Consider the following 16635-nt stretch of genomic DNA (forward strand, 5'->3'; position numbering starts at 1 on the left):
ACAACCCCTTTTTGTAGTTTTCAATGACTAGAATTTCAAACACCCCTTTTCAATGACTCAGAATTTCAAACACCCCTTTTCAATGACACTAAATATTGACAGATTTTCTCAAGTACGGTATCCAAATTTTGCGGACAGTGTAAATTAAATACCCCCTATTTTGCTAATTTCATGATCAAAATTCACGGACAGACCAAATGGAATACCCCTTATTTTGTCAATTTCACGGTTCTTGCTACTGGTAAAAAAATTACCCCTTTTCCGCGCTATTTGGTAACTCTCATGGTAGCCAATTTTGGGTTGAGTTGGGGGGCCGGGCCGGGTATTATTGTTCACCATTTCACAGTATTGGTCTAGTTCAGGGTGACTTATCAAGAGTGAAGGTGGGTATCCCATGCATGATTGCACCCATTCAAACAAACCTTTTATAGTATTCCAGACCTGATACAAATTACTGCATAATTCACCCAACTTAAACCAGTATTGTTATGCCCAAAGATATTTGAAAAGTCTGATGCCACCAAACAAGCACACAATAGATTTTGTCTATCACTTGTGGTACAGGAGCACATGTAAATGAATCTCCTCATCACATCAGCTATTCAATAATCACAGTCTTTTTATTTTGTTTAAAATGTACCAATTTAAAGGTATTAACATGTGCAGATCCCCACAAAGGAGTAGAAATGTTTTAAACATTAAAATAGTGTGTTTACAAATATCCGTACTAACAACTTAATTCTATTCTATTCTGTCTTATTACTTTACATATATACAAAAAATGCACAAATATGATTTTCAATGATTTTTGCAGTTCTTACATTCGCTGATTTGATTCTGTGGGATCTTTAGGTTTTCTTCGTTATATTATTTGTAAGACTAGTGGATAAAGTTGTAGAAAGGAATTGCAATTGAAGTTTCTGTTCGATTATATTTCTTAATTTTAGGTGTGATTAATGTTAAAATAGCTGCCATATTTGGGTAGTTAACTAGTTATGTGCCTCAGCTCCACAAATTGCAGACAAAATCAGACTTGTACCATAAAATAGTTTGTGTTGTGTATATGCTTTTTATTTGGATTTTTCACTGGTGTGGTGGAGTGGGATAAGTGAAGTGTGGCGAGATAGAATTTTAAAAGACAATAGTTGTTTATATGTAGTTTGACAACAATAACAAGTGTGATCACGGTATTGAACACGATTGACGCTTATGCTTTAGCAGGGTTCCATGTATATTAGAAAAGTTTAATAATTATTAGACGAGTGGAAACCAGAAGAGCTTCATTATGGCTGATGATCGCCAGGTAAGCCATGATATTTTATTCCATTATAGCATTTAAAATGTTGCTTCAAAGCAAGGTTTCACTAGTTTAAAAAAAGTTTTTGCACAGAAATTTCATACAAATCTGTGATCAAATAAGCTGACTAGGTATGAGATATTGCATGACAATTTGGCCCAAAAGCACCAATGTGATTTTGATAGCAAGGTGGAAGCCTGGGGCACTCACTTTTGTTGAAAAGGGGTAATTGGGTAGAAAAGTTTGGAAAAAGGATCATAGGTAGCAATATTTTGCCCAAATTTTCTGTGTTATTTTATGGCATTTTGCAAAATTCTATTGGGTAGAACCTCAATATGTGGAAGCATGTGGATGTGTGGGGGTGGAGGAGTGTGTGTGTGGTTTTTGGGTGATAGCAACTCAACCATAATGTACACACATGATCAACTGTTTTCAAAGTACACACTCTAAAAAACAACTCCTCACAAATGAATAGAATCTATTCAAATTTGACAAGTATGACTATTTGGAGGAGGACATAATAGATTTCTCTTCAAAATAAATCAGATTTTCTCATAAAAATGACAAGAAATGCATCAAATTCGATCAGATTACCTTGTCATTTAAAAAATGAACAGTTTCTTGTCAAAAATGAATAGGTTCTTATCAAAAATGATCAGAGCGATATAACAGAACCTTTTCAAATTGAAATGGATAATCAAATAATGAGTTGGAGATCTTTTCAGTTTAAATAGTTCATTTTGATACTATTCATTTTGATAAGATTGCTGGTTCAAAGTGATAATATACCTAATCAAAATGAACATTATATATATCTCATCAAAATGAACAATATATATAAACATCTCAAAAAAAGTAACAACCCGCCTTTAAATAATGACCATTATTCAAAAACGGGTGATTGCATTACAAATCTGTAAAATGCGTTGTAAGCAGAATTTATTTCTGCACATTTTGACCCCTCATTTGCAGCAATTGACTAAATATTGACATCACAGCGTACATTTAAAAAGATTTGAAAGTTGCAGTAAATTGTATCGATTTTGTATTCAGTGTAATGGAAGGAAATCTGTGAAATGATATCTGAGTGTTTTTGTATTGTAAAAATTTGCATGTAAATGCAACTTTCAAATCTGGACCTCACTACATTAAGTTGACTGGTGTTTTATTGTTTTCTGGGCTATCGTATCAAATGAGGTCTCAAAATGCGCAGAAATAAATTCTGCTTCCTACACATTTTACAGATTTGTAATACAATACCCCCTTTTGAATAATGGCCATTATTTAAGGGGGTTAGTTACTTTTTTTGAGATGTTTATATCTCATCAAAAATAAATGAGTGGGGATTGTATTCAGAAAATGGATAGGTAAAATTAGAGTGTACCCTAAAGTTGGCCTTTTGACCCCCAAAACAAGAATTGAGTGCAATGTTGAACCAAATTAATCATGTAAAATGTATAGGCCTATTTTGCTTGGAAATCATTAATGATCACAAAAACACCATTTTTACACATTAATTTGATCACATCTCAAACAGTGGTGGTGCCGCTGTCCTCAATATGCACATCACTTCCAATATTGATTCTTCAAGTTCTTATTTTGTTTCCTTATTCAGGAGCAGGATGAAATGGAGATGCAAGTGAAAGAAGATGGTGATGATGGTGAGGTAAATGAAGCATTTGATGAGGATGGACTTCCACATCCTGCAGTAGCATCAGCTGATGAAGATGAGCTGGAAAATCCAAATATTAAAGAAGATGGGGGTGATGGTGAGGTTAACGAAGCATTTGATGAAGATGGACTACCACATCCTGCAGTAGCAGCAGCAGACGAGGATGAAGAAAGTCCAAATATTAAAGAAGATGGTAATGATGGTGAGGTGAATGAAGCATATGATGAAGATGGACTACCACATCCTGCAGTAGCATCAGCAGAGGATGATGAAGAAAATCCAAATGGTATTGAGGTGATAGAGATGGAGGAGCCGCAGATTGTTGCGCCATCAGCTTATAAACATGATCAGCACTCTAGGAAAGATCAGTTTTGGGACGTAAGTAGGTTCTATATATCGTCTGTTCAGTACCAGAACTGGGTAATTGCATTAGCTGCCATGTGTAGTTGAGTAGAGTATACTGTGTGTAAATTGCCAAATGTTCACATGGCAGCAATTGCACTTAACCCACTTTTGGCATTGAGCAGGTAATATATACAGATTTATTTCTACATGTGATACAATATCTGTTCCAAAGCAGGTCAAGCATCCAGGCCACAGGAGCAAGCCATGGCATCCCAGGCCGCCTAGCTTGCTACAGCCCTGGCTCTACCAACATGTTCTACCAACTGCGATGGTGAAGAGCAGTGATGTTATTATCTCTAGGTCTTTAGTTCAATACCAGCCCTTTATCCGGACCTTTATCATCCAAGAAGTAATGGAAAGAGGTTTTGAAAATCAAATTATATTCAAAACAAAGAAATAAAATGGGAAATTAATTATTCCATTACACATGCAAAAGGACAGGTAGTAAAAGCATTAAAAACATGTTTTCTCATGAAGATCTCACAGCCAGAAAACAGAGAGATCCGTATAAAAGAAGTTGTGATGTATATCAATAAACAGGGTATCTTCATTATTTAGACATAGACCTATATTTGTTTTCCAGGCAACAGAGAACCTAACAGATGATTCTGAGGAATTCTATGCTGTCTATAAGAAAGTGATTTGGACTGTCATTGGCATTATTCTCTTGTTCTTGTATGCTACATATTTCATAGCAGCCTGTTATATTAACTTCCAAGTAAGTGTGTATAATAGACAAATCCGATGAGCCAAGTGATGGTCAGGATTAAGTCGGCCATAGCTGGGGCCATCCGCGCCAAACAAAGCTAAACAAGCATAGTTCGTTTGGATTTCGATCCAAGACGCCCACTATCGTGAGCGCATCGGAGCACGTAGCACTTGCACTGCGACACAGGAGTGATAAACGCTGCACACCTATGATACTGGCGTTACGTAAAATGGATGGATGGCCCCAGCTATGGCCGCCAGCGAGGTGTAGGAATGTGGCTCATCAGATTCATCTATAGCATCAGTAGCATCCCAGCAAACACACAACATTTTACAGAAAAGGTTTAAATGTCAGGTTATATAAAGGGTATAAAATACGTTTTAATAACATTTATAAAACATTTATAAAAATATTTTGCAAAATGTTTTGCTCAAAATATTTTACAATAACATGTTAAAAATGTATTTATGATCTTTTTATAACCTGACATTTAAATGTTATAAAAACATTTTTAATAAATGTTTTAAGAATATTTTTGTTTGTAGGGTTAGTCAGGACTTTTTCAGGGGGAGGGGGCATATGGGTAAAGGTAACATTCAAATAGTTGGGGGGGGGTTGACGAAAATGTTGATAAATGGGTCTAAAAAGTACTAAATGACCTAAAAATCTTAAATATCAGGGCAACCAGTAGCATCACACATGGAAAGAGGAAGACTTCTTATAGAGGGAACCTGCATAGCATGTAGAAAGAGACTATACAGTCTGGTTAACTGGCGTAAATCTCACACCAAGTACTACCTATCTAACTTCTGAAATGCACTCTAAATGGCACATCACACAATTAATTTGATATTTTTAAATGGCAACCCCTCCCCCCTCGTCCCCCATTAAAACAAAAAATTATCAAACTTTCACTTTTTTTATTATTTGATTTTTGCCCCTCCTAAAAAAATTCACCCATACCCACGGTCCCCGCAGTCACTGTATACCTGAGTCGTCTCGGCTGTATACTGGGAAATCTTGGGCAAACTTGTCTCACTGATCGGCTACCGCAATGACTGACATGGATGAAATTTTATTTCCCAAATGGACCAAAATGAGGTTGGTCTGGAGGAAGCTGACTCAGGATACTTGCATCCTGATCCTGGTATTCACCCCCAACCTCCCGGTACACCGCTACATACCCTATATACATTTTTAATATTCATTTGTTTTGTTAATCTGTCCACAGAGAGCATTGATTTTAGTCATTCTCACCGGCATTGTGTTGTTTTGTGCTCTTCTGTACATCATCTGGAACCAGATTGGGGATGATGTATATGAGAGAGTTATAAAACGAATTGTTGAAATGATAGATGAATATTGGCCTACTATAAGATGGTAAGTCATCAGGACTATATGTGATTCCATCAAGCTAAATGTGTCCAATGTCATTACCCATTAATACAGCTTTATTTTGCTGAAAACCCCATCATAATTAGCCATACGATGGAAATCTCAGCAAGCAAAACCACATTTGGATCAAAATTACGAGACCCTGTAGACCTACCTATAGCCTACTGATAATTATAGCAGCAGCCAGTAGCATTACAAAAAAAACCTGCCATAGACCTAAACAAACCCACAAAAAAATTTGTTTTCAGTGCAGTGGTGTGCACAAGGGGGGGGCAGCCTCCAGTTTGATCAGTCAGGGGAAAATGGTCTGTTCATGCCAGTTTGAGCCTGAAAATTGGTACCATTCTGTACTTCACGTCGGAGGAACAGTGGCGTAGCGACAGGGGAGGGGGCACCCTTAGGCATGCATGCATTTCAGCAGAGAATCATTTAAAAGATCAATATCAAGTCCAATATGCCCCAGTTTTGTACCCTGGGGACCCCTACCCCATTAACAGTAACATAATTAGATAAAATTTTGTAATTCAAGTCCCCCCCATAACCCGCCCCATGTACTTAATTGTATCACCGGGTACTTGACTTGAGCTGACACTACTACACTACTTTCCTCTTTTCAGGCCATTTTACATCGGTCTCCTCATCGCCTATATCATAGCACTGGCATTCCTCACCAAGGATAACCCCATTCAGCTTATCTCTGCAGCAGGCCTGAAACTTCTAGTTTTCCTCACATTCTGTTTTTCAAAGAGTCCAAGACATGTAAGTTAATTGATTTCAATTTTTCTGAGCTGGGTGGTGTTTATTGTGTGTTACTTGGACACACACAAGACTTTTCTCCGGGAAAAGTGGACCAACTGTGACCCACTGACACTGCTCTCGGTTCAAGTAGGTCTGACAGGAGCTGCAATTGCATGCTACATCCTCTATTTGGCATTAAATATATTTACCCCACAGCTGCTAGGTAAATTCTAAATTTACTGTATTCATTTTTTTACATTGATTTAAAACTCCAAGGAAATTGTGGCATTACCCAAAAAGATGACAGTCGCTGGAATATATCTACCTGGATTTCACTATCTACAGTGTACACAGCTCACCTTTGTTTCCAATGGACATTTTATTGTGAAATGTCATTGTACAAGGAATACATAAAAAAAAATTCCACATAGCCCCCGAATGAAAAGTATTTAATTATCTTTGTAATCACTCAAAAAGAATTTTGTGTGAATTTTACATCGGAACTAGAGGCTATTAAATTTTTACGAGCCTTTTTATTTTACATGTAAAGCCTATGGGGGTGACGATTAGAAATGGACGGCAATATTGAAAAACCCTCATTTTGGGTCATTTTAGACACTAAAATGCCCATAAAAAAGAATAGCCTCTAGTCCTTCACACACAATGCTACCTGAGTGAGTACAAACATAATTAAATAAATTTCATTCGGGGGCTATAGCAAAAACAAAAAATGTCCTATACCTTCATGGTTATGAAACAAAGGTGAGCTATCTATGGATTTTGTGCGCTTTGTGCTGGCACAAAAGTTAAACTCCTCACTTGGTCCTTGCATCTTTATGGTCATTGGATTGATAACAATTATATGCTCAGATGCTCTCACTGTCAATTAATTTCGATTCAGACTCACATCACAGCGCGATGCGATAAGCTTTCAAAAACATCGCAGCATCAGGCGATGAAATTAAAATGTACATTTTAATTTCACCGTGTGATGCTGTGATGTGTTAAAAGTGAATCAGTCTGCATCTCCTTTTATGGTCATTCTGCGGGCCTTGATTTTCCAGCAGCCAATCACATTCTTGCACGGCTGCGATACTGCAGCGTGATGCGATAAAGTTAAACAAAATCCAACTTCATCACGGACCGAAATTTTCACTGCGTGATGAGAATTTTCACTGCAGAGCTCATGAAAACCTGGCTTAGATTTCAGTTTTTATAGCATCGCAGCATCACATTGCACTGCGATGTGGAGTACGAATCGGACTTTAGTCCTGGAATATAGGCCCTTATTTATGATCTGATAACAAATTTGCACCAAAATGCACATTTTCTTATAGTTGCTGCCAATTTCAACAGGCCTGCTATATAGTTTGATCAGCTCGTAATAGGCAGGAAATGTTAGGCTTTTCCCACTATGCCGAAAAGTAGACCCATGTTAAGAGTGCTATTAGTTGACCTGCCTGGTCTTCATTTTTGTGTGTTAAAAAAGCAGGCAAAATATAGGACTTGAATTAATAGTTTGTGATGCTTCTGGCCAGGTGTCACACGAAAATTCTCAAAATAATATTTTTGATATTAATCCGCGATGTTATAATGCCCGCTGATTAATATCAAAAATATTATTTTGAGAATTTTCTTATGACACCTGGCCAGAATCATCACAAATTATTAATTAAAGTCCTGTACTTTGCCTTTTTTAACACACAAAATTACGAGCTGATCAAAGTACATGTATAGGTTACTTTATTTATTGATGTGAATTCTGAAGGTACAAACATTTTTTTCTAAAAATCATAATAGGGTGCCTACCATTTACTGACATACATTTTCTATTATTCATCTGTACAGGTCAAATGGAGACCAGTATTGTGGGGTATGTGGCTGCAATTCATATTTGGGCTTCTAATCTTGAGAACCAAGGTTGGCTTTGATGTGTTTACCTTCCTGGGAGATCTTGTCAACAATTTCCTGAATTTTACCGATGCAGGAGCATCATTTGTTTTTGGTGAACTGTTTACCAACCATTTCTTTGCATTTAAGGTGAGGTGGATATACAAGTGTCCTTAAAGAAGAAGCCTGTCGGAGTAGTTCTTCTGGGATAAACCAAAAATGCCTGGTTATCAAATTAATCAGCGACAAGGTTATCTCTGAAATTGACAGGTGCTAATTGACAAAATAGCATTCAAACATCAATTAGCACCTGTAAAATTCAGAGATAACCTTTTCACTGATTAATTTGATAACCAGGCAGGTTTGTTTCACCCCAGAAGAACTACTCTGACAGGGCTTCCTCTTTAAGAACACTTTTACTTCCTCTTTAAAGCTGTATCTTAACATTTTTATAAAAATAGATAAGTATTTCTTTTCCATAAAATGTTAGCTTTTATTGTTAGATATGTCCCCTTTTAAATTTTAGCGATTTCGCGAATTATTTGCCCTTCGACAATACCCCTATTTTCGCTCAAACGCAAACAATATTTCAAATTTTTCTGGCAGAAACGCGTAGGCTGCTCGATGAAAATACCCTTTTTTCAATTTAGCGAACACATGGTTTTAAAAACACCCTTTTTTTCATCTGAAAACACCCCTTATTTCGCGAAATTTTCGATGAGCATGAATACCTGCGCCTGCACGGAGTGCGGGGGCTGGGCTACCAACTAGCAACTTTACGCTCATATTGTGGTTGCAGGTCAAGTATGGTGGCGGAATTGTGTGGCATTTCTTATATCCATGTTTTTCCTTTTGTCCACAGGTTCTTCCACTGATCATCTATTTCAGTAGTTTTGTGTCCATCTTATACTACCTGGGTGTCATGCAGTTTGTTATTGTTAGGATTGCATGGCTCATGAATATTACTATGAAGACATCAGCAGGGGAATCCCTGAATGCTGCTGGTAATATATTCATAGGACAGGTAAGATAATAGAGTAGGTTCAGTCAGTCTGGATTTTCTTTTTTTTTTTTTTTTTTTTACTTGAGGCTAGAATGACCCTAAAATATCACCAAAAGCTTGAAAATTTGGCAAAAATTTGAGAATTATTTTGCAAACAGTTTTAAAATGTTCTGAATTTTATTCAAAGATTTTCAGTCAAAATCAATCAATTTTGGCTCCAAAACAGCTGATTTTACATGATTTTAGCAATAAGTAATCCCAAAATGCAAAATCTGGTGTTTTTTTTGTGGCTTAAGGCTACAAAAAAAACCCAATCCTGTTCTATGGGCAGATGGACCTTTCAAGTAGGGTCAGTTGTTTGGGCATTTATTTCTGTCGGCTGAAATTACTTTCACCAAAATCTGACAAATCTGAAATGATTTGTTGCAAACATATTTTATGATGTCCCCCATTGCCCCTCCGCTTCTGCAGCCAATGTGTAAAGCTGAAATGGTTCCAACCTTTTTGTAGATAGGTTCTGCATGTAAAGAAGCAAAATAGGTTCTGGGATGAACTTTTTTCGTAGATTGATGCAGTTTGTTGGTTCCAGCCTGAAGACTCTGAAGAGATCTGGTTGTAAAGTTTCTACTTCATAACTTCTCCTTCATTCCAGGACTAGGGGAAAATATGGATGACGCGGATGACACACACTCATGTAGGCATTATCAACGGCTGATGCTCAGGTGGCAAAATGTGTGTTACTGAGGCTGCATGATTCCTGCGTCATTATGGCCCACTTAAATTGACACATTAATTTGCCTTACTTTTAATCAAGAAAATGGTCAGTTATCGATATCCCTTTAATCCTTTAATATACCTTTAATCCTTTTTCTTTAGTATAGTTTTTTAGCAAACCAGCATAAGCTTTGTTCATCATCTAAATAAGATGCATGCCAGGGGAGGGGGATTCAATCTCCGGCCCCTCCTCCCAAACACACACAAGTTTATGCTAAAATGGTAAAAAGGTAAAGAGAAGTCTTTTGGGCACCTTTTGTTTGGGTAGCAGTTTTTATAAGAAAAGTTTTGATTTGACATTTGCACTATTTGTTCTCTTCATTTTAGCATGCTTGAGGTAAAATCTGATCCTTGATGAACTTAAGGGTGTTCTAGCAGGGTTGCCTAACCAGCAAATTGGTAGCCCAATAGGACAACATTTGAATCAACTTTTTGATTATTTGACACATAATTATTTTGCTGATATTTTTTGGCAAACCTGTGTTCTATAGTTTCTCAAATCCATAGGAATAGGAAGGGGATGCAGGGTCAGGACTCTCCTAAGTTTTTAAGGCAGGGTCAGATCCCCCTAAAATCATAATAGAAGAAAAAATAAAGCAATTGCCCTCTGCATCTTCCTTTTTTGCACAAAAAACAAGTTTTCGCCCAAATAGGATCAAATTGTGTGCTTGTCTGCACTGGCCCATAAAATTGCAAAACACACCTTCATTTGGGGCTTTTAAGCAGTATACAGACTTTTTATTATGCGTACAATATTGTATGTATAATATGCGTTATTTAATCTATTGTTATTCTATTTCCAGTACTGTTTAAGTTCTAACGAATGTTTGATGACGTAAAATCGATAATATATTTCTGCTAGATATTGTATGTAACATATTATCGATTTTTCGTCATCAAACATTCGTTAGAACTTAAACATTACTGGAAATAGAATGGCAATAGATTAAATAAAGTACATACAGTACATACAATATTGTACGTACAATACTCGGAGTCTGAAGCGCGCTTTAAATGGCAAATATCGATTTCAAACTTTGGGGCTTTTAAATTGTATATTACAATTTCAAACTATTTAAAAATAGTTTGCAATTGAAATTTTTCATGCATGCGCAAAAGTAGTCCCAGTAAAGCAGGAACAAAATGTGCTGTCCCCCAACCCCCTGAATATTAATACTTCTGCCTCTACTGCACAAATCACCAATAATTCCTTTGAATGCTACAGATGTATGATTTAAATTTGTTCCATTTTAATAAGTCCTCCAATTATTCAATCATTAATTAGGATGAATCTAGACAGATCTTGTTTGTGATTTTTGTTTTGTTTTCTCTCTGTTATTTTAGACTGAGGCTCCACTCTTAGTCAAACCGTACCTGAACAAGATGACCAAATCAGAGCTACATGCTATCATGACCGGCGGCTTTGCAACTATCGCAGGCGGTGTGTTTGGAGCATATGTGTCATTTGGTATCAGTCCATCCCATTTACTGGGGGCATCTGTCATGTCAGCACCAGCTGCATTGGCGATGGCTAAACTATTTTATCCAGAAACGGAAGAGTCAAAACTAAACACAAAGGAAGAAATCAAACTGGACAAAAGGTAGGTACTAATCTGATGGATTGAAATGTAGTTACCCCCACCCATGAACACACAATGGATACCCACACAGACCCCCCCCCCCCATCAACACAGCCACTCACATGGGGTGTTATACCAGGGTCTTAGCTAGGATTTGACAAGTGCCTATCATCTGCCCCGTAAAATTTGGCACATTTTGGATACAAATAGTTGAAATTGTTTCAAATCTTTGAAATTAAAAAAAAAAAAAAAAAAAGAAATCTGTTAATTTTAGAGGAAATGCAAGATCATTCTGTGAGCAATTTGTTCACAGATCTTTAAAAGAGAGGGGGTCTTTAATGACAGTATGAAAAGTAACAGGGTCATTGGGTGAGCCGAGGGACTTGATAAAATAGGCCAATAATTATGATATACGAGTATTTGTTTTTCAATCAAGCAATTGAGGACATGATACTTGGGGGCGGGGGGGAAGTGAAGAAGGGGTGGGAGGTTGAAGTGGATTGCAGTGAATTGTATTTATATACCACATAACTAACTTTATTTATGACATGGCTAGTCTTCGACATAGTACATACATACATACATACATATTAGAGCTTATAAAGCGCTATTACAAAAAGATCAAAGCGCTAAGTGATACACTGCAAAAACAAGAGAATGAACAAAAGCAAAGAGTCAAAAAGGATAATAATGAGCCTTAAGAGATTTTTTAAATGTTGCCACTGAGGTTGCCTCCCTGATGTTACGCTGGAGGCAGTTCCACAACGCTGGACCAGCAGAACGAAAAGACATGTCACCACTGCGATTTTTACCGATGTGAGTGTTCAGAAGACTGGTATCCATAGAGGATCTTGTGACGGGTCCAGATGAGCGCGTTCTGTATGAGAGTAATTCTGTGAGGTATGAAGGAGCAGATTCATGCAAACATTTGAAGATGTACAGACAGAGTTTGAATTTGATTCGATCTCTTACTGGCAACCAGTGAAGGTCATGCATTAATGGTGTGGGGCTATCAAGTCTGGCGGCATAGAATATGAGTTTGGCTGCTTTGTGTTGGAGGGACTGCAAACGATCAAGGTCTTTTGATTTTGCTCCATAGAGGAGAGCATTCCTGGTGTCAAGGCGTGATATCACGAGAGCTTGCACAACTGTATGAAGTGTTTTGTGGTCCAAAAAACAACGAATACGGCGGATATTACGGAGCTGGAAATTGATTGAAGAAATCATGCTATTAATGTGAGGAGTCATCGTTAGGCGAGAGTCAAACACTGTGCCCAAGTTCCTAACATTATCAGATGGTTTAATGATGCTGTCTCCCACATTAAGTTGCATTGGCGGAAGTTTACTAAGACCTTGAGAAGTACCGGCTATGAAGAATTCAGTTTTAATGTTGTTAAGTTTCAATTTGTTCACGCACATCCAGTCTTTGAGTTCTGAGATACAGGATTCAAGTTTGTGAAGAGCCATCTTGTGAGCTTTAAGATCCCTAGGATTGAACGGTATGTATAGTTGCGTATCATCTGCGAATTCATGGTAACTGAGTCTGTGTTTATGTATAATCTCGCCGATGGGCAGTGTATAGATGATGAACATAAGTGGACCGATAACCGAGCCTTGAGGGATACCGTAGTCAAGAGAACGCTTTTCTGAGAAGAAACCGTCAATGTGAACTTGCGTGGTCCTACAAGTGAGGTATGAACGTATCAACTGTAATGCAGTACCTGAAATCCCTTAGCACATCATGGTCAATGGTGTCAAATGCTGCAGACAGATCAAGAAGGATTAATAAAACTACTTCCCCTCTGTCTACAGCATCTAACATTTCACCCTTGACCCTGATGAGCGCAGTCTCTGTGCTCCTGTTAGAAGTGTACGCAGATTGAAATCTTTCACCTAGATTATTTACATGAATATACTCAGTACCGTAATCTGTCTACACACAATTTTCTCAATTAGTTTAGAAACAAATGATATGTTTGACACAGGTCTGTAATTGGCCAACTCATTCTGGTCAAGAGATGGTTTTTTAACACAGGAGTGATGATAGCTTGGCCCAATGACTTTGGAAATGCACCTTCGGACAGAGACTTATTTATAATAACAGTGAGACAGCGAGCAAAAACCTCAGAATGCTCTTTGAGCAGCCAGGTGGGGATGATATCGAGCTTGCAGGGCTTTGTTGGACACTGCATAACAAGTTTTAGAACCTCATCTTCAGACACACATTCAAAGTCAGTGAGGGATGAAGAACACATATTGGATTCCAAGTCATGGTGGTCAAGACTTTCTTGATCCAATCCATCACGAATTTTGGCAACTTTGCTTTCAAAAAATTCAGCAAATTGGTTACATAAAGTTTGGGTAGAGTTACAAGATGGCAATGGTTTTTGAGACTTGTTAAGGAGCGTATTAACAGTTTGACAAATACCCTTGGCATCTGCAGTAGCCAATTTCTCATGATAGAACTCCTTCTTAGCAGTTTCAATGAGCCCATTGACATAAGATTTTTGCTCAAGATAAGCTTGTTTGTCAACACAAAACTACGAAATAGGGGATGGATGTACACCAGGGCTGTCAACTTTTTTGGAATTGCTTGGCGTGAGACAGAAGTGTACCGGGATTTTTTGGCTCCAATGTTCATTTTGTACCATGATTATTTGAGCGACGGCGCCGAGAATGTGAAAAGGGGGGGTTGTAGGAGCAACAAATTATTCATGACGATGCGTGAGATATTACTCATTTTCCAGCTTTTTGCGTGAGCTTCACCACCTAGGTGTGAGATTATACTGCCTTGGCGTGAGACCGTGAGAAAGTGACCCAATGCGTGAGACTCACGGCCAATGCGTGAGAGTTGACAGCCCTGATGTACACCACAAATTTCATACCATTTGCAATTTTCTCTCACAATTACAGCACTGAAAGGAACATTATAGAAGCAGCAGCAAATGGTGCTGCCACTGCCATACCACTGGCTCTAAACATTGCTGGCAACCTCATTGCATTCCTGGGTCTCCTAGCATTCCTGAATGCATTACTAGGTTACTTTGGAGGATTGGTGGACATCCATGGACTAAGCTTTGAAGTAAGTCAACAGGTGGAGTCTGTTTACAATAAGAAAACGCTTGCAAGTAGATTTTGATCTCAAGATTTGATTGCCATGTGGAATTACAACCAAATAATTTGCGTTACTGGATGTTGTCTATGCATGGGGCCATAGACACACAGTGGCCATATTACAATGCAACTTATTTGTTACAGCTTTTATGTAGTGCATTAGGCATAGGTGAAGTGCATTAATATTCACAAATTAGGTCTTTTTGTCTGCTAGTGTTTACGGGAGTCACAGTTTTCAATAACTTATTATTTACTTTGTTACAAAATTTTAACTGGCCATTTCTATCATGCAAAATAATACATGCAATTCAACATAATGAAATTTTGCAGCGCTTGAAACTTGGCGTAATTAATTGTTTTAGGCAGAGTAGAGTGAAAGGGGGGGGGGGTACTTCAACAATGTAAGATATTGGGTAATGTTTTGCCCAATGTTGGGTTATGTTTTGCTAAATGTTGGGTAATGTTTTGCCCAATGTTGTGTTAATTCCTTAGCCAAACCCAATATTGGGTAAAACATTACCCAACATTTTGCCCGACGTTGGGCTGTGCCCTCCTTAACCAACGTTGGGCAAACTTTTCTGAGAGTGAAGTTCTGAGGGCTCCCAATCAGGAACAAACCAAAAGATTCATGATGTCCTATATATAAACAAAAGTGTCTTCATTAGGAAGATGACTCTCTTTTAAACAGGGGTGTCGCTAGACCAAAAGGATTCGGGGGGTGCACAGTATGGTTTGCCGACGGAAATTTTTTGTAATTTGTTGACATTTTTTTTTTTTAGCGCTCAGAAATCTAAAAAGTGGGGGGTAGCAGTCAAATTTTTTTCAAATAAATTTTTTTAACTAGTAACTACTATACCATTAACATTAGGTCTATTACGTTACAACAACACAATTTCATAACACATTAATCTTTTGTATGGCTCTCACAATTTGCCGACAATCACACATACCTTTGACTACATTTGCCGACAGTCACATGGTTTTGACGACAGCAGTCAAATTTTGCCGACAAAATTGTGTATTGGGGGGTGTCACACCCCCATACCCCCCCTCTAGCGACGGCCCTGCTTTTAAACACAGGGGGAGGGAAATTTCTCCACAATCTTTAGCCTTGTCTCCCTCCTCCTTCTTCCTAAAAACCTCAAACGTGTATACCTCAATTGAGTATTGTCACACAAGCTTAATGTGCACAGTTTACCTATCCACGATCCTGGAACCTAGGATTGATTGCCGATATCAGAACCGGGGATGGTCCCCTTCTCTTTTTGAATAGCTCTGACACTTAACGTACATGGGGTTTGACTCTTCCTGTGCCCTCTTCCTCAAGTCAAAATAAGATCCATTATCTTAAACTTACCTTAAACTTCCGTTCTGCCAATGCCCATGAACTTGTCTAATCTCTTGAAAATAACAAATGTTGCTGCATTTCAGTTGATCTGTTCCTATGTGTTCATGCCATTGGCTTTCATGATGGGTGTTGAATGGGAAGACTGCAGAGAAGTAGCAGAATTAATTGGAATCAAGACGTTTATTAACGAGTTTGTTGCATACATCAGATTATCAGGAATGATTGATCAAGGACAAATATCGGCAAGTATTGTTGATTTGTTTGTTTGCTTGCTTGTAAGGCTAAAATAAATTGTTATGTCTCAAAAAAATGTAAGGCTAAAATAAATTGTTATGTCTCAAAAAAATGTTTCAAAAACGAATGCGGAATGAGGTTTTTTTTTTTAAAGATTTAACAAGACATAACAATTTTTAGCCTAAGTAGTGGATAGCAGGGAGGTATGAATCCCAGGGGGGTACTCAGTACAAATGACTATACGGGGACGTGCTGCAAACATGGGTAACATTTTCGGCCTTTTGGTATATCGATGGTCCCCCTTTTGGGCCAATTTTGGTACATGGATGGGTCCTTTTTCAAAATTTTCTCAATTTTTTAAGAAAATAGCCTGATCAATTCCACCTCACTGTGGCCAAATTTTTTGAAATTACCCCAAAAACTACAACAATTTGTGTTAAATTTGTCCAAAAATGTTGACATTTGGTATCATCTTA

General features: G+C 37.8%; 1 protein-coding gene across 1 annotated transcript; it reads left to right on the top strand.

Moving 5' to 3' along the window:
• Window positions 1-1285: 1285 nt before the first annotated feature.
• Window positions 1286-16215, top strand: LOC140167032 (solute carrier family 28 member 3-like). The gene is made up of 10 exons (XM_072190512.1): window positions 1286-1303; window positions 2913-3347; window positions 3958-4092; window positions 5315-5463; window positions 6096-6237; window positions 8065-8256; window positions 8969-9130; window positions 11228-11484; window positions 14377-14545; window positions 16009-16215. The coding sequence occupies exons 1-10, from the start codon at window positions 1286-1288 to the stop codon at window positions 16213-16215; spliced, it is 1866 nt and encodes a 621-aa protein (XP_072046613.1).
• The last annotated feature ends 420 nt before the right edge of the window (window positions 16216-16635 follow it).

Source organism: Amphiura filiformis, chromosome 12 (assembly GCF_039555335.1).
Source record: "Amphiura filiformis chromosome 12, Afil_fr2py, whole genome shotgun sequence".
NCBI lineage: Eukaryota > Metazoa > Echinodermata > Ophiuroidea > Amphilepidida > Amphiuridae > Amphiura > Amphiura filiformis.

Bases quoted from the DNA above. Each gene is read 5' to 3' on its own strand.
- LOC140167032 (XM_072190512.1), top strand. The intron at 5,464-6,095 runs GTAAGTCATCAG...TCCTCTTTTCAG, and splicing joins TATTGGCCTACTATAAGATG to GCCATTTTACATCGGTCTCC. The intron at 8,257-8,968 runs GTGAGGTGGATA...TTTTGTCCACAG, and splicing joins ACCATTTCTTTGCATTTAAG to GTTCTTCCACTGATCATCTA.